This window comes from Penicillium arizonense, assembly GCF_001773325.1.
Source record: "Penicillium arizonense strain CBS 141311 chromosome Unknown PENARI_contig003, whole genome shotgun sequence".
Classification (NCBI taxonomy): Eukaryota; Fungi; Ascomycota; class Eurotiomycetes; order Eurotiales; family Aspergillaceae; genus Penicillium; species Penicillium arizonense.
In genome coordinates this window covers 575,212-592,212 of record NW_019173280.1, presented here as the reverse complement: position 1 = coordinate 592,212, position 17,001 = coordinate 575,212, and the positions used below count along the sequence as shown (strand labels likewise).

Genomic DNA, 17,001 nt, shown 5'->3' with positions numbered 1-17,001 from the left:
AGGATCCACATGTCTTTGTGTGGAGATGCATTCCCAGAAGGAACTAGACCACTTGTTGGTGTTTTGAGACTCTGCCTTTTGTATTTCCATAGGTATGTAGTGGTTGATTCTACTTCATAAGCAAAACGAAGGTAGAACGAGAAATAGAATTCTGATGGACTCCGTCTTCGGCGCCTTCAGAAGAAAGTTCATGTCCCTGCATTAAGGTCATGATAGCAGTGAGTATAATGGAGGTGCATATAGGAACTACCCAGAAAAGTACGTGTAAAATACAGGGTGATCGCTAGGACAAGCAGCACAGCAAGAAAAAGAAATTTACATATCATCCACATCATCACCGGCCTTCGAGCCACCCTTCTTCAAATCCGACATCTCATACCCATCCTCTTTATGGCCGGTACCACGCTCTCCGGCCGACATGGCAATAGCCTGGCGGCCCGTATCGGAGGACTCGAGGAACTCACGCAAGCGACGCTTGCCTTCTTCCAGGGCTTGCTGGGAGGCGGCTTCCGTCATCTTGAGCATAGGGCCCCAGAGGTTGAGCTGGTAGGTTATGTATGCGCCGATGGCGCAGACGAATAGGAGGATGAAGTAGGCTGGGTTGCGGAGGACTAGGGGGGTTTGTTAGTATAGTACATAGGTGTGGGGACATGTGGTTGTGAAGAAGGACTTACCAGCCCAGATCTCGTTCCAGCCCAGGGCTAGGAGCAGACCGTAGAAATACAATGGCACTTGTGTCATACCGCCGATAGCACTGCGCTTGGCTTCGACGTAGACGCCGTCTGCGGTCTTCTTGAAGCGCACGGTTAGTTCTTGGCGCTTTGAGTCGCTGAGGATGGTCATCTCCTCTTCCAGACTCTTGCCCTCGTCTTCGTCTACACCACCGATTGGTGGCAGGTCCTCCTCGTCCGCGGATGTTGCGGTGCTAGGGGTGTGTCCGATCCATCGGTCAAGCGGGGGAGGGGCGGAGGTCTTTTCCAAGCGGAATCGAGACAGAAGAGGAATCACAGTCAAGGTGGACTCGCGAGCACGGGTGTAAATGCCTTCGATATCATCAGTTGGGCGCCAGATGCGCGGCACGCCTTCCTCATCGTAGCGGAACTTGTCCTCAAAGTTCTCACGGAGCTTGAGGAGCAGGTTCCCCTCAATCATTTCCTCGTCGATCTTGGCACGGAGAACACCCCACGACTTGCGGCGCAGACGCCAGAGTCCGACATCGACCTCATCGAGGCTAGCGTCGAAGCTGCTCGCACGGTCTGTGAACCGTCGTTCGGCATCGAGAACAGTCTCCTCGAACAGGTTCCAGATCCGATCCCAGAAAGCCTTCTCAGTAGGCTTCTCTCCGTTCTCAGGAGCGCCACTACCAGCTCTTCCAGATCCAAGTGCATTGAACTCAAGGCCAACCGATTCACCCAGGCGAGATTGCACCCAGCGCTCGACGCGGGTAGCCAAACGTCTCATCTCATCACGGCGGAGTCGGGCACTGACCTCAGACAGCTCCTTCTGATAAAGAGCCAGCTCTTGCTTGTAGTCACTCCACTTGGCACCCTCAACCAATGTAGAGCGGGCAACCTCTTCAAACTTCTCCATCGAGCCCTGGGCTTCCCGAGTGACAATCTCGGCAAAGTCATAGCTACCACCCTTCTTCTGGCCATCCTTCACAGCAGCAGAGACTGATTCGCTGAATTCGCGGATTCCGGACTTGTGGGCTGCCGAAAGCTGACCGTGGAACAGGGCCTTGAGGCGGGTATCGACCTTGTTCTCAAGCTCGGCACTCTTGCGCTGGTAAACACCCTTGTGGTACCGGCTAGCTTCTGTCTGGAAGCTCTTCAGGGTCTTCGAGCGAGCACCGCGCATGGCGACACCCAGTCCACCAAGGACCTCTGGTGCACCAAGGCGGACGGCCTCGGCCTGCTTATCTTCAAATGCGACGATCGCCTCATCAAAGCCAATCATCACTTCGCGCAGAATCTCGTCGCAACGGAACTGGGCAAGCAGCTCCTGCTGGGTTGGCAAGTCCAAGTCTTTATTGTTGACAATTTGATCCCAAATGCCCTCCGCATAATGCGAGAATCCATCAGCTGGGATGCGACGGTGGTATTCAGGTAGGAAAACACCTCCTTCGGAGAACTCGCCCTTAAGCGCATCCCTCTTAGGATCTCGGTGTCCCTCCCGGAAGCGCAAGCCAAGCTTCTTTGCCTCTGTTACAAACTGATCTGGCTGGTATCCCTTATGCGGAAGCCCGTAGAATTGGAAGTCAAAGTAATCATGGATCGTGGAGTTCTCTAACCCAGCAGGCTTCGAAATCGTCGCCCACAGACGGGACAGGTCTTCCAATAATGTCTTCTGGAGGTTCTTGAGCGGTGTCGTGCCGATGAAATCACGAATGACGAAGAAAAGGAGAGAGCGGTGGGTAGTACTGCAAGCTGATTAGCGCCTAGATCGGACATAACATAGGCCAAGTCAAATGCCACATACTGTTTATCCTTCAGGAAAAGCTGCAGGTTGACTTCAAAGACAGTCTTCAACAATCCCATGTTGGCACCCTGGTACAAGCCAACCTGGTGTTCCCAGATATTGACAATGAGAACCTCACTCGTTGCCAGCGCAAAAAGCGCACTCTTGCGCTCAAAGTCCTGATCCTCGCCTCTCTCGCGGCCATCCGTACCCTCCACATCCATAACCAGGATGTTATCCGCCATGCGCTCCTCCGCGCCGGCCTCGCCTTGCTTTTTATTGTTCGACAGCCAGATACCCTTTGTTGTTTGCCTTCTCTCCAGCTCGGACATCACTGAGAACTCGGTGCCGAAAAGCTGATTGAGCAGTGTTGACTTTCCGGTGGACTGCGACCCGAACACGGAGATGAGGTGGTAGTTGAAGCCGGCCGGCGTGACATTTTCGAGAGTCAAATATTTGGACAAGTTGGGACTATAGGGATGAGATTAGTATGGGAGACGAAAGATCATGGGGATCGTGGTGCTGGCCAAGCGCATTTGAGGGGGACTGGGTCTAGGCGTAGGTGGCCGTACTTGAACTCCTTATTCTCATCAATGACCTGCACGCCATGCTCGTAGGATGTGGTGTCGCCGTCGCCACCGATCGAGGCAAAGTGTCCATTGGACAGGACAGATGGCGCTGTTGGGCTTCGTTCTAACCCTGAGGGGCGTCGTTCAGACATGGTCGATCTATTGCTCCCTGTGCTATGTGGTGAGGAAGGAGTCAACTCCGGGTAGCCAGAGATGTTAGAGCAAATACGGGAGGATCTAAACGAACACAAAGAAAAAAGGACGAAACGTGTGGAATAGGAAGAATCACAAGGCTGTTTCACGAGGTCATTGAGGTCCCGAGGTCGTTGCTGGGGAAAACATTACATAACCCGGTGGCGTGTGAAGTCATCTGGAGATTCGATATGGGGATAATATCTATGTTAAGTTTTGAGTTTGTTAAATTGTTTTTAGTTAATAAACACCTTCCAGTTGGTTTGTTCCTAGTTATCTATTCTTGAGGAGTTTCCATGCGCGGAGTAGATGGGAGATCGTTTGTTCATCATAATATACAGCCACGCTCTATATACATGAAGGGGTATCTAAATTATTGAGGCGGCACTCCATCGTACCAGTTCAGGTTCCAGCCCTGATCAAGTCCAAGATCAACATTAGGATTAGGCCACATGTACTGGCCGAAATCATCAAACAATCCACTAAACGCGTTGACTTCCAAGCCAACAAACGGGTTTGCCGGTGGCTCTCCCCTTGGAAGCCAAGATTCATCGGGATACCCAGGCCCCAAGGACGGTGTGAGGTTGTCGTCATCTAGGGCCTCAGTGTTGGCGGTCGAGGGACCTTCTGGGTCAGAAATGGGCGGCGTGTACGGCACACAGGGATTCTGTCTGGGGTAAGAGGCATCTGTTCCCGCTGTATTTGGTATAGTGAATTCCGGGTCTTTGTTTTTGGCAGAACCCTTGAAAAATTTTGTTCCTGCGCCCACTGTGATAGTGCCAAAGTAGGGCACAGTGATTTTGCAGCTTGTCATGTTGCCCCAGTCTGGCTTGATCCCCCTAGTATCAAAGATGGCACCCAGAATATTTGCGGACTCGACGGCAACGGAGCCTCCAGGTTCTGTTGCCGCTCGACGAAGAATTTCGACAACCTTTTCTACCAGCCCCCAGTCTTTTTCGTCTTGCTCTGTGCTATGGTCCGGCGATTCATCAGAGTAACCATGCAGATGAACGATCAGAAGCATGCAGAGCGTGAATGCCATGAAATCCATCATTTTGCACATGTATGGTTTGCTTGTCGATCGGAGCACCTTGTACAGCATCAAGCCTTCTCGTGCAGACTCGATCGCGATGGTATGACAGGGTCTGAATTGAGGTTTGTGGGGTGATTGTAGCATCAGAGGAAGATGGAGAAGAGCACGGAGTAGTTTGAGCATAAATTGCAGTGGAACCCTTTCGAGGTAATGCTCCCTTTTCTCTCCCGGAGAAGGATCCGCACTGCGGAGATGATTGGGCATGGATTTCCAGGAGTCCTGTAGTTCTTGATCCAGTCGCATCGTTGCTTCGAGAGACATATTGGATGGATCTTGCATTCTGTCCACCATGTGTCCTGTGATTATACCAATACGGAGCAAGTATGCCTCTGGAGCTGCAATATTCGTATTGAGACGTTGCTCAACCTGCGGTAAGAAGAAGCCCTCAGCGACGCCGTAAGGCAAGCCAAGAATGAGACTGAGAGATCTGTCTGATGTCGCCAGCGAACACCAAATCTTGAGGCGCCGTTCATATAGTGAATCTCCTGGCCTAGGAACCTTGGTTGATAGATGCATTCCAGCCAGGTGGGCAAATTCGATCGCTCGGCGATTCACCAGCCAAGCTTTTCGAAGCCGGCCTTCGGTCAAATGCAGCTTGGAAAGCAACATCTGGCATTCAATCCCTGGTAGTGTAGCCGCAAAATCATCGTCGCGGACAATCAAACGGTCCACCGCGGTGACGCATCGATCATAGAATACCTGAGGATCAAATGGCTCAGTCAAAACCTGGAAATCGAAGTCTTCCGGGGCATGAATCGCACTAATGCAAAGACACAGGAGTGCCTTTGCGACTTCGGCGGGTGCCACAAGAGCTTCGTTGCAATTGTCAAGAACGACAAGCCTCTTATCCCTTCGGTTGAATAACTCTGGGAAATGATCTTGCCACACGAACCAGTGGAAGGACGCGTTGATGATTTTGTTCACGTCTGGTGTTGGAGGAAGCATAGACAGAAGTTCTGCACGCACGGCACGCGCTTTGGGCGACATATCCTTGACGCCGGCGAATTTATCGTTATTCGACGAGTCCTCGTGACGGCTCACGAGGTAGTTGTCGAAAAGTTGCAGAACCGGCGCATTTCGGATCTGGTCACTGGATGGGCCTAGTTCGTCTGACTCGGCTTCGAGGGGACATGTTTCTGTCATACCCGGACATTTTATCGCTGGGTAATGTTAGCGATGTGGTGTGGTTCCATACACGCCCAAGATATACTAACACTGGGTTGGCTCATGACGCTCACTAGACGGAGTGCGCGAGCTCCGTTGATCTACTCGTTTGGTCAAACCCTCCACAAGATGTTCCAGTTGTGCAACTCGTTCCCGGAGGCTGTATGGTTGCTCTCCTTGGGAGAACTGGGACCCTGATAGTGGAGGGGTAATAACAGTGTGCTCTTGGTCGATACATTTCGTCCCTCTGGATCGACATTCATTGCAGACTCCGGGGCGGTCTGGGTGGAATGTGCATCGGATCTTGCGCCGCCGACCTATAAATAGTCATTATCAGCAATGGGATGAGAAGCAATGTCGCTTTGGCACATACACTCGGTGCAGCTCTTAGTCCCCTTCCTCATCCTCTTGCGCGGGGGTCCTTGATCAGCCCAGTCGTCCATGACTGTGACTTATAAAGTTCAATTTGCAATAGATGTGTGTATTAGCTGCAGGTCATAACATGGATCAGATAAGAGATATTTGCAGCTCGTCATAGCATGGTGGCAAGTCACTATTATCCGTTCTCCAGAGCAAAGCAAGGAAGCAAAAAAGAAAGAAGTCAGATATCAGACCTGCAGCTATGTAATCAGTGTCAAAGAGTCAGAGTATTCTAGAAAGACGTACGTGTTGGGTCGTTGCCTATAGATGCTCGTCCGTCAAGTTCGGCCGAAGTGGTGCGGTCAACGATTCGTCCGAGCCAATCGGATGCAGCGTCTGCTTACCTCCGTATAAGTCGGGCGATCTATAAAACCGACTCTGTTGTCTGATTCTTTGATTAAAACTGGATTGGGGCTATAATTGTTATTGTTTTCCTTGTTTATGAGAGTGACAGATTGGAGTCGCTCTTCTACATTGGCGTACTGACAAAACTAAGACGGGGCCAGCGAAGACTTCACTGCCTACTGGATATTGATTGAATGGACAAGCTGAACTTTGAGAAATTGAGTCTGAATACATTTTCACGGGAGTGGAGAATATAGGAGAAAATCTGACTACATTCCAAGATAGTAGAGGTACATGGACAAGATTCAATCGAAAACTCCGGATTACCGCCGGATCCTCGTACAGATCGATGATTCCCGCGCTGTGAAATATAAGGTGCCTAACAAACATGATGGAAGAAAAGGGTTTCATAATACAAGGGTCAGGAATTCCGACCAGGGGTGCGTGAAGGGACCATTTACTCGACGACACGGGTGATCAAACCAGTGGCGACGGTGCGGCCACCCTCACGGATGTTGAAGCGCTGACCGCTCTCGGCAGCGACGGGGTGGTGGGTCTTGAGGATCATCTCGACGTTGTCACCGGGCATGACACGCCTGGAGAGATCGCCATCGGGGAAGCTGAGGTCACCGGCTTCATCGGCAGTACGGATGTAGACCTGGGGACGGTAGTTGGCGCCGAAGCCAGTACGGCGACCACCCTCAGCCTCGGTCAGAACGTACATGGAGACCAGGAACTTGTTGCTGGCCTTGGTGCTCTGCGGAGCAGCAACAACCATACCACGGCGGAGATCCTCACGGCGGACACCACGGAGGAGGAGACCAGAGTTGTCACCAGCACGGGACTCGTCACAGGACTTCTTGAAGGTCTCAATGTCGGTAACCTTGGTCTTGATGGGGTTACCGTCGTTGGTAGCGCCGACAATCTCGACTTCGGTATCCTTCTTCAGGAGACCACGCTCGACACGTCCAGAGACGACGGTACCACGGCCGGGAATGGAGAAGACTTCCTCAATGGACATGAGGAAAGGCTTGTCCATGTCACGCTCAGGGGTGGGGATCCAGGTGTCGACAGCCTTCATGAGCTTGTCGATCTGCTCGGTACCGATGTCGGGGCGGCGGTTCTCGAGGGCACAGAGGGCAGAGCCGAAGATGATAGGGGTCTCCTCACCCTCGAAGCCGTAGGTGGAGAGAAGCTCACGCATCTCAAGCTCGACGAGCTCAAGCATCTCGGGGTCCTCAACGGCATCGACCTTGTTGACGAACACAACAATCTTCTGGACACCGACCTGGCGGGCAAGCAGCAAGTGTTCACGAGTCTGGGGCCTGTTGTGCGATTTCATTAGCCCACTTCCATCCAATTGCTATAGACCATGGGGCCCATACATCTGACCGTCAGAGGCAGCAACGACGACAATGGCACCATCCATGTTGGCAGCACCAGTGATCATGTTCTTAATGTAATCGGCGTGACCGGGGCAGTCGACGTGCGCGTAGTGACGGTCCTCAGTCGCAAACTCAATGTGAGCAGTCGAGATAGTGATACCACGCTTGCGCTCTTCGGGAGCCTTGTCAATGGCGGCATACTCGAGGAAGTTGGCAAGACCCTTGGAGGCCTGGTGCTTAGTGATGGCGGCAGTCAGGGTGGTCTATGGCGCATGGGTTAGATTCGATGGCGAAGCTGTCGGAAGAAGTCGCGAATGGCTTACCTTGCCGTGATCGACGTGACCAATGGTACCTGGATAGGAATATCTTAGCATCAAGTCCAGTCACGCGCAATGACATTCGCCTTACCAATGTTCACATGGGGCTTGTTACGCTCGAAAGCAGTAGCCAGGCCACGGGCGGCCACCTTGTTGCTGAAGACATGGTGGACGGGGTTGACGGCAGTTGGGCGCAGCAGGGAAGACCGGCTGGTACGCGCCAAAAGGTTCAATGAACGGGAGATGCTCGACATCTTGGTTCAATTGACAAAAACGATGGAAGAAAAAGAAAGGCAAGAAGAAACAGATGTAAAGATGGAAGAGAAGAAGCCCAGATCAACACCAAATTTTTTAGTCAGACGGCGGATTCAGGGAGGTGCTTAGTCATCGGCCAATCAGGATGCTGGAATTGCGGAGGTTTCGCCGTCATCAGGAAGTAGATGGGCTAAAGAGATGCAAAGGAGCGCAATGGAGTTGGAATAGACAGTTATTTTGAGCTATGTCCTGTATATGAGGGCTTTTCCCAATGTATGGCTTTATAGAGTACCGGGCAATGCGCGTGTATCTACGTCATGCCATATGGACATTATCAGTCAAGTTCAGCTGTCAACCTTGGAAGTTATTGAAGAGCTGTTATATATTAAACGAAAGCTCTATTCAGAGCAGTGCTATGCAGCTTATATCTTGTACACTCCAGTTCCACATAATATACACAATGTCCAGTCCTCCTAATTGTCCTTCTGCACGGTGAAGGTAACCTGCTTTCCAGGTTCACCCTCCATCGCCTTGGTCTGAATAGCACCAGCCTCTCTCACAGTGTTGAGTACTCTCTGCATGACATGCTTGATCTCATCTACCGTTGCCTTGCGCTTGTGCCGTTTTGCAGTCAAAATGACCTCCACCCTCCGACCTTTGTCCAAAAAGGTTGTGAGCTGTTTCAACCGGTGTGACAGATCATGGGCATCGATGGCCCAGTTCAACTCGATTGACTTCACTGAACTCTTGGTTGCTCGTGACGCTTTGGCCTTGGCCTTTTCGGTTGCCCGCACTTCCTTCTTGTTGAAGACTTTGCACACCGGAAGTTGATCACCTTTTGCGGGTTGAACCTGCATAAGGAAATGATCTTTGTGGTCGAAGGACTGAAGGACCTCTTCGAGTCTAGTTGGGGCTTCTAGATTGCCTTCTTCGTTGACCAGTTGTATGAATCTTGCAGTAATAGCCTCGTTTTTCGGGGGCAGTTGGATGGGTGGGCGGTATTCGCGGAGGGATAGGAAATGTGACTGTTGGAAGAATCGAATCTGGACCCCATTTCGCAGAGTATTGGGAAGAATACCAGCTCTGGAGATACGGCCAGGTGTAACGAAGATCTGGCGCAAGGCCTGGGCGGACGACACGAGGCCGCGAGTGTGGCCCATGTTTGTAGCAGGAGAATTCTGAAGAAGTGCGTAGGAAGATCGTAGAATATTGAGAGTGGAAGGCCAAAGAGTCAAGTGAGGAGTGACGAATAGGGAAGATATCGGGGCATCGGGGAACCGCATTCAGCCACATCTGCGCCACAGCCCTGAAACCCTTGGATCTCCTTTCTCCTGACAATTTTCCCTGAACATCTCTCCACCTATTCTTTCTGGCCCGGCTTGGTGTTTCTGGAGGATCAATGTTCGCTTGCTTGTTTTCTTTCCCTCTTTATTAAACCGTCCGGTCGTTCTTTCATCGTCCTTGGACATTCGCCACCTGTCACTATATTCGACCATTTGCTCGCATGTCGACTGGAGTCGACAAACAAGACAACAAACTCCACCTTGATTCAATCGCCCGTCAACGCTCCCCTCAGAGCAACGGATCCGTCTCTCAGTCGGTCCACATCAATCGAACTGAAGAACAAGCCAACATGGCACAAAGCCAAAGATCGCGGTATCTGAAGACGGGGGCTATCATCGCCTTCATCTTCATGGTGTTGGTGTGGCTTTCCCCGTCTAAGCCTGCTACTTCTAGCTTTACTCACGGTATGTATTTCCCATGCGCTAGTCGCTTCACATAACTGATTGTCCTGCAGAGCAACCGCCTTCAAGCAGCGGCGTGTCGTCGACCACGAAATGTACCAAGTCCTCCGACCCGTCCAAGCCGCTGATTCAATATGCCCTTATGATCGATGCTGGTAGCACCGGGTCTCGTATTCACGTCTACCGATTCAACAACTGCGGCTCTACCCCGGAACTTGAAAATGAGGTTTTTGAGCAAACCAAGAAGGTGGAAGGTTCTAGCTCCGGTCTCAGCTCTTTCAAAGAAGACGCTGAAGGCGCTGCCCACAGTCTGGACCCTCTTATGGAGGTCGCTTTGAAGTCGGTTCCCGATGAGTACAAGTCCTGCTCTCCGATTGCCGTCAAGGCTACGGCTGGACTTCGTCTTTTGGGTGATGAAATGAGCGGCAAAATCCTGGATGCCGTCCGCCGCCGCCTAGAGACTGCCTATCCCTTCCCAGTCGTCTCCAAGGAGAAGGGCGGTGTCGAGATCATGGATGGCAAGGACGAAGGTGTCTATGCTTGGATCACAGCCAACTACTTGCTCGGCAAGATTGGTGGCCCTGACGAGACTCCTACTGCCGCTGTTTTCGACTTGGGTGGCGGTTCCACTCAGATTGTCTTCCAGCCCACCTATGAGAAGAGCAAGACTGGTGGTATGCCTGAGCACCTCGCGCCCGGTGATCACAAGTACGACCTCAGCTTTGGCGGCCGTGATTTCGAGCTGTACCAACACTCTCACCTTGGATACGGTCTGATGACTGCCCGCGAAGCCATTCACATGGTGGTTGTGGAAAATATGCTGGCTAACAACCCTAACGACCTGTCCTGGGCGAAAGAACCTATTCCGAACCCTTGTATTGGACCTGGAATGTGGCGCGATGTCAAATTCAAGCTCCCCGCCGACCACCCTCTGGGACCCAATCCCGAGCTCAAGATGGTTGGACCTAAAGACAAGTCCATGGCCCCTCAGTGCCGTGCTCTCGCCGAAAAGATTCTCAAGAAGAGCGGCGAGTGCAAGCTTTCCCCTTGCTCTTTCAACGGTGTCCACCAGCCCTCTCTCGCGAAGACCTTCTCTCGGGAGGACGTTTTCATCTTCTCCTACTTCTACGACCGCACGGCTCCTCTGGGCATGCCCGAGTCTTTCACTCTCAACGAGCTTCACGAGCTGACCAACACGGTCTGTGCCGGCGAGGGCAGCTGGGGTGCCTTCAAGGGCGTGGAAAACGCTCTTACCGAGCTTCGCGATCGCCCTGAATGGTGCTTGGACCTCAACTTCATGATGGCTCTGCTCCACACTGGTTACGAGATGCCCTTGTCCCGCGAGGTCAAGATTGCCAAGAAGATCAAGAACAACGAGCTGGGCTGGTGTCTTGGTGCGAGGTTAGTTAATCCCACTCTTACTTTCCCAGCATATACTGACTTGCATTTCCTGCAGCTTGCCCCTCCTGTCCAAGGAATCCGGCTGGACCTGCCGCATCAAGGAAGTGTCCTAAACAAACCCACGGCGTCACGCAAAATTATCTTCTTTTAATAATGTCATTCGGTCATAGTGTATGATGGGTTCATGCATATATAGAGATCCGCGATATGTCCGTTTTTGTCTTCTCTTCCATGTCTTATCTAGACTTGATTTACTGGCGGTTGCATAGGAATGTATCGATGTTTCATGTTTGCAGTAATTGATTTGGAGCCACTTCTATAGATGTGAAAAAAGAAACTGAGACCCCAAGCTGCGAAGTCAAAACCGCCATGCTCCCAATAGGGGGTCTGCTCGCCGTCAAAGCAAGATGCGAGCCATCTGATCTTCCCCCGACACCTCTAGCCCGATAGAATAAAGAAGCAGTCATCCCCACCCGTCCTCAATAAAAGAATTGGCATCTCGACCTAACCCATCAAGGAAATGTCGAAGCACCCCCAATGCATCTCATAGCAATTGATACCGTCTCGCCGAGCGACGAGGCGTAAGTCGCGCGGACCAAGACGAGGCCCGAATCTCTGGAGCAACTTATAGATGTTGACGCTCCCACGCTCAGCCACGGATTGGAGAACGGGGGGATGGTCTGAATCCGGTCCTTGCCCGTTGCCCAACTTGGCCGCGTGATCTAGATACCAGCGTACGAGATCGAACTTCTTACACGCCAGGTGGAGAAGTCGTAAACGTTGACGACCAAAGAATAGGCCGCGCTGGTTGATGATCCACCCCATTCAATGACGATTGACCAAAGAGGCAATGAGCCCTAGGAGAATAGGTCTTGGGGAGTAAGAACGTCCACAAGAGCGTTTTCCTCGGTGAACAGGTCGCTGAGGATTCCATACGACCCGTGCAATAACGCATTTCGCATTCCTTTGTCAAGAGCCTGGGTGTAAGTCTTGGGAGAGGTTTGCTCTGTCCAGCGGAGGCCGTGGCGGACCTCATCTATGCAGTTAGTGGCACATCCGACGCCAGCACCAAAGCAAGTGATCTCACTGGGGGTTTGGGGTGTTCAATATAGAACACTATAACACAACAATAGCCCTGATAGGTTGCTACTGATCGTTACTGAGTGCTACTGAGCCGTGACGTTCTCTCGACACGAGACGTTCTCAGCGTTGTAAATGACAGCCCTATCAACATACTGTTGCAGAAGAGTTTGTCGGGGTAGGAGTGGCAGTGGGAGTGACAACAGTGTTTTTCCAAACTCTGTCCCAGGGCTTCAACTTGGATCTTGGTAACGGCTCATGGACGAACTTATAGACATTGGTAACTTTTTGTAACTTTTGTCACATATTGACCATTTTCTAGGATTCCAAGAATTGATCATAAGGAGGTATTCCGCCTTCGTCAGCAGCGGCTTTCAACTGCTGGTAACCTTCAGGAGTTTCTTCACATGGGTGGTTCAAAAAAAGCAAAATATCAAGACGCTAAAGATGACAACATGTAGCCCATATGCAAATAAAAAATGACAAGCCGGTAAATCGCCGTAAATGAATCAGTACAGTAAGTACCACACATCCGAATCAATATCTGAGACATTGCAAGCCACATCAGACAGCATCTTACTCCGTCATCTCCTCAATAGACGGTTTATCCGTCTCGGTCTTCTTACCCTTACCTCCCATAAGCTTTCCAATGATATCAGAGTCCTTCAGCTCTTGAGATGTATTCCCAGCAGCACCAGAACCAGTCTTCGCATCTTCGCGATCATCCTCATCCTCATCCTCACTAGACGAGTCACCCTCCTTCTTTTCTTCCAAGACACCAAGTCCAAGATCCTACAATCTTCCCATTAGTAAAGTCCTTAAGCAAAACAGATAACGAAGGAATTATACCATCTCAATATACTGCTCCCCACTCTCATCGGCATTATCAAGAACAAGATCCCCAACCCTCCCAGCCTCGATCTCCTTCTGCAAATCCTCATTCGCATTCTTCATCTTCGGCAAGAAAGCATTAAGCCGCGATAAGAGCTCCGAATCGCCCTTCATGCGGTGTATGCGCGGTTTGGGTCGGCCGCCGATATGCGGTAGTGATGAGGAGGGATCGGCTGGGTTTGCTGCTGTGGCTCTGGGTTCGTCGCGCATTTCTTGGTCGGAGTGGTGCTCGTCTTCGTTTCCGCTTTCGCTTTCGCTGGAGTCTTCTGACGAGGAGCCCGAGGATGAGGTTGGGTCTGAGTCTGAGGGCGGGTATGAGGCGCGTTGGCGGCGGGCGGTGCGATCTGTTAGGTTCATTGTTTTTGATGGCTTGTTCGAGGTTTGGCTCTTTGCTGCCTCTGGTTTTTGTGTTTCTTTTTGCATGGTTCGTGTGTTTGGGGAGGTTTGTCGCCGGGGATCAGAGATTTCTAGGTGGTCGTGTTGCACTGAACTGGGATCATGGATGGAAGGATCGATCTTGAGCCTATTAGACGTGATAGTATATGCCAGTCTGACAGTTGTGTAAAAGACGAAGCGAAGAGAAGTTGGGTTTGAGTTCAACTTTTTTGGTGGAGCACCGACAAGCGATAAGCGATAAGCTTATCTTCTATGGACAGCACGTAGAGACATTTAGACATGGCAAGTATTCTCATTTCCATAATCATACACAGTTCTGGTATTAATATTACAAACATAATTGCGCAGGGCATCAGCTCCTGTTCCTCCTTCCACTACGACTGCGCCGACGAATTGGACTTCTGCGACGGCTTCGGCTGCGTCGACGACTAGGGCTCCTTCGGCGACTGCGATCTCTTCTGCGACTAGGACTAGGCCTGCGACTAGGACTCCGCCTGCGACTGGGACTCCGCCTGCGACTAGGACTTCGTCTGCGACTGCGGCTTCTTCGACGGCTTGGACTTCGTCGGCGAGGTCGACGATCTTCTGTGTCCTTTTCCTTTTGCTTTGGCTTTGGCTTTGGCTTTTCCTTTTCTTTTTCATCTTCTGGTTCCTTCTTTATCTCCTTTTCTGCGACTGCCTCAACGTCTTCCTCCTTTATGGGAGCCGCATCATCATCTCGTTCAGAGGGCGGCATGTAACGGTCAATATCACCCATTCGTGGTCGCTGATCTCGCTCTCGTTCTCTCTCTGGGGTTCGGACCCGGCGCCTAGGTGACTTGCTTCGGTTGCTCGTGGAAGGCACGTAGCGGTCGATGTCCAGAGTGGGGGAAGGAGAGCGACGCCGAGAACGCGAACGCCGTCGGACGGACCTAGAACGGGATCGAGAACGGTCTCGAGCCCGGACTCGAGGGCGAGACCGAGAACGGCTTCGCGAGCGACGGCTGCGCGAACCTCGACGAACAGGTGAACGAGAAGGTCGGCTTCGTCGCCTGGGACGGTATGTTTCATATTCTCGTTCTCGCTCACGGCTACGGTCAGGGCGACGGTCAGTATCCCGGTCACGGTCTTTAGACTGTGCTCGATCACGCCGGACCACGGAACGGCTACGGCTCCGACGATTCGGTCTGTAGCTTCTATCATCAGGCCGATTATCTCGGAAGTCACGGTAACCACGGCGCAAATCCATGTCACGGTCACGGGATCTCACAGAGTCCCGGGACCGGTCACGGCGGTCAAACAGAGATGTGCGTCGTCGGCGCGAGCGACTACGGCTCCGATCACGCATCAGATGCCGAGACGGCTCCCGGCGATCTGTAGTTGAGCCGCGCCTTGCTTCGGAATGGCGGGATGGGCTGGCCGCTCTGGTTGAGGTATTGGAGTACTTGTCATTGGCACTCTTGGCCGCTGCTGACGCCGGTTTCAGGCCATTTTCAATGGCTTCAGCCTCTTCGAAATCAAACTCTGGCTTCATTCGAGCCTTGGCCGCGAGTTCTTCGCCTTCTTTCAGGAGCATTTGCAGAGCAGCCTCCTCCAATGACTTTTCGTCCACTGGAGCTGGGGTCGGATCCTTTGAAGCGATGGACTTCTCTCGTTTCACGTCCCGGAGCCGAGGAGACATGCCGCGGTCCGGGCGATAGTCAGGAGAACGATCACGGAAACGTTCCCTGTCGCGAGTGCGACTGCGATCACGGTCCCAGTAGCGGTCCCTATCCCGGTCTTCTCGCCTCCGCCGCTCGTATCTTTCTTGTCGTTCTCTTTCTCGCTGGTCATCGAGCGTTCGTTGTTCCTCGCGCAGGCGTTCACGGTCAGCTCGTCTCTGTTCATCGATTTCCTTTCTTCGAGCCCTGTCTTCGTCTTCCTTCTGCCGGTCAAGTTCGCGCTTCTTGCGGAGCTCTTCATCCTTGATCCTTTGCTGCTCTTCCTCGAGCTCCATCTCCTTGCGCTTCTCTTCCTGCCATATTTTCTCCCGCCTATCACGGTCGATTTTCACAAGGGCATCGTATTCCGCATCGGTCTTGTTTCCTGACTCGAGTTCGCGCATAGCAACTTCATCTCCAACTTCTTGGCGGCGGATTTCGCGGAGGGATTCGAGGATAAAGTCGGCGTGTTTTAGTGCAAGCTGGTCGATTGAGTTCTCCACATTCTTATAGACATCACCACGATCAACAGCTCCTTCGATCAATGTCGCGGCTTTTCCTCTCTCGCGAGAAAGCAGGGCGGGTTCACGATCAATTTCTGATTCGGCGAGCGCGAGCAGTTCATTGGTAAACATGGTCCTGGGTTCCTGCCAAAAAGATTTAGCAACGTAGAAATGGATGCGCGATACAGGTAATGGAAATAATCATACACCCTCATTGAAGCCGGTCCAGAGCTGCTTGCGAACAAGATCGAAATAGCCCTTCTTCTTGAACGCATGGCGGAGTTTATCCATGGCAGCATGCTGCACGGGAGTAAAGGGCAGGTCCTCAGTCTTGAATTTCTTGCGCCCCATGGTTTCGATATCAATAGGCCGTTTATTCGTAGAGGCATCAGCCTCTAAGGCCTGAGAAGAATCCATCTCAGAAGCCATAATGACAGCTTGAAGACAAGCCTGAAGAGAGATTCAGGTCGCGTGCGATAAGCGATAACCTAGGTACCGGAAGAATGGTTGTTCCGTGATTGGGAACTCCGGCCCGCTGATTTGCTTCAACCTCGTCTCTCCTGGTCTATTGCGACAGCAACATTATAACTCCGCCTCCATTCAATCTGGCCACTGTGGTGTTGAATTACTCAATCCACCCAATCGCCACGTCTACCTTTTGAGACGGAACTCCCCCGGCCCGCAAATTACAACCACCTGCCCGCGCCCACCCGTGATCATGGTTCACAAGGTGCTCTTCTGGAGCGGCTTCGGTACGTGATTTGCCCCTCTCCGACTTTCGATAATCTATCGCAGCATCCTTTATTATTTTAATGCCATGCTACGGGGAATTAAGACCATGTGAGCTAACTTCATCCTTCCCACAGGCATCGCCGTCCGCCTTTGGCAACTCGGTATCGAGATGCGTCCTATTCTCGCCAAGGAGTCCCTCTGGGTCTACCCTCTTTTTGCTGGTGTCGGTGGTAGCTTCGGCTATTGGATGCAGGGTGTTGAGAGCAGACAATTGAAGATGCTTGCACAGCGCCGCGAGGCCATTCTCGAGAAGCGTCGACGGAGGGACCAGCGCGAAGAGAGCGAGGGTGTCCTGGCTGCTGCCTCATAAAGCAGCA

The 17,001-nt window shown here is 52.0% G+C and overlaps 7 protein-coding genes across 7 annotated transcripts; 2 read left to right on the top strand and 5 right to left on the bottom strand.

Moving 5' to 3' along the window:
- Window positions 1-315: 315 nt before the first annotated feature.
- Window positions 316-3,178, bottom strand: sey1 (dynamin-like GTPase SEY1; the record flags this gene model as incomplete). The annotated part of the gene is made up of 4 exons (XM_022628258.1): window positions 316-611; window positions 675-2,419; window positions 2,479-2,928; window positions 3,030-3,178. The coding sequence occupies 4 exons, from the start codon at window positions 3,176-3,178 to the stop codon at window positions 316-318; spliced, it is 2,640 nt and encodes an 879-aa protein (XP_022492119.1).
- Window positions 3,179-3,591: 413 nt separating this feature from the next.
- On the bottom strand, window positions 3,592-5,918 carry PENARI_c003G10639 (uncharacterized protein; the record flags this gene model as incomplete). The annotated part of the gene is made up of 3 exons (XM_022628740.1): window positions 3,592-5,471; window positions 5,526-5,792; window positions 5,849-5,918. 3 exons carry the CDS (start codon window positions 5,916-5,918, stop codon window positions 3,592-3,594), a joined length of 2,217 nt encoding a protein of 738 aa, XP_022491795.1.
- A 779-nt stretch (window positions 5,919-6,697) lies between these two features.
- PENARI_c003G04980 (translation elongation factor Tu) lies at window positions 6,698-8,196 on the bottom strand (the record flags this gene model as incomplete). Its single annotated transcript, XM_022628347.1, has 4 exons — window positions 6,698-7,565; window positions 7,626-7,888; window positions 7,949-7,977; window positions 8,034-8,196. 4 exons carry the CDS (start codon window positions 8,194-8,196, stop codon window positions 6,698-6,700), a joined length of 1,323 nt encoding a protein of 440 aa, XP_022491281.1.
- A 474-nt stretch (window positions 8,197-8,670) lies between these two features.
- PENARI_c003G12102 (putative translation initiation factor IF3) lies at window positions 8,671-9,480 on the bottom strand (the record flags this gene model as incomplete). The annotated part of the gene is made up of 1 exon (XM_022628835.1): window positions 8,671-9,480. The coding sequence occupies one exon, from the start codon at window positions 9,478-9,480 to the stop codon at window positions 8,671-8,673; it is 810 nt and encodes a 269-aa protein (XP_022491643.1).
- A 350-nt stretch (window positions 9,481-9,830) lies between these two features.
- Window positions 9,831-11,456, top strand: PENARI_c003G11260 (guanosine diphosphatase; the record flags this gene model as incomplete). The annotated part of the gene is made up of 3 exons (XM_022628784.1): window positions 9,831-9,945; window positions 9,996-11,343; window positions 11,399-11,456. 3 exons carry the CDS (start codon window positions 9,831-9,833, stop codon window positions 11,454-11,456), a joined length of 1,521 nt encoding a protein of 506 aa, XP_022491289.1.
- A 744-nt stretch (window positions 11,457-12,200) lies between these two features.
- On the bottom strand, window positions 12,201-16,321 carry PENARI_c003G07884 (uncharacterized protein; the record flags this gene model as incomplete). The annotated part of the gene is made up of 7 exons (XM_022628554.1): window positions 12,201-12,379; window positions 13,050-13,215; window positions 13,273-13,837; window positions 14,021-14,295; window positions 14,464-14,741; window positions 14,779-16,036; window positions 16,100-16,321. 7 exons carry the CDS (start codon window positions 16,319-16,321, stop codon window positions 12,201-12,203), a joined length of 2,943 nt encoding a protein of 980 aa, XP_022491560.1.
- Window positions 16,322-16,610: 289 nt separating this feature from the next.
- On the top strand, window positions 16,611-16,994 carry PENARI_c003G05872 (putative NADH-ubiquinone oxidoreductase 14 kDa subunit; the record flags this gene model as incomplete). Its single annotated transcript, XM_022628409.1, has 2 exons — window positions 16,611-16,644; window positions 16,759-16,994. 2 exons carry the CDS (start codon window positions 16,611-16,613, stop codon window positions 16,992-16,994), a joined length of 270 nt encoding a protein of 89 aa, XP_022491509.1.
- Between the last annotated feature and the right edge of the window lie 7 nt (window positions 16,995-17,001).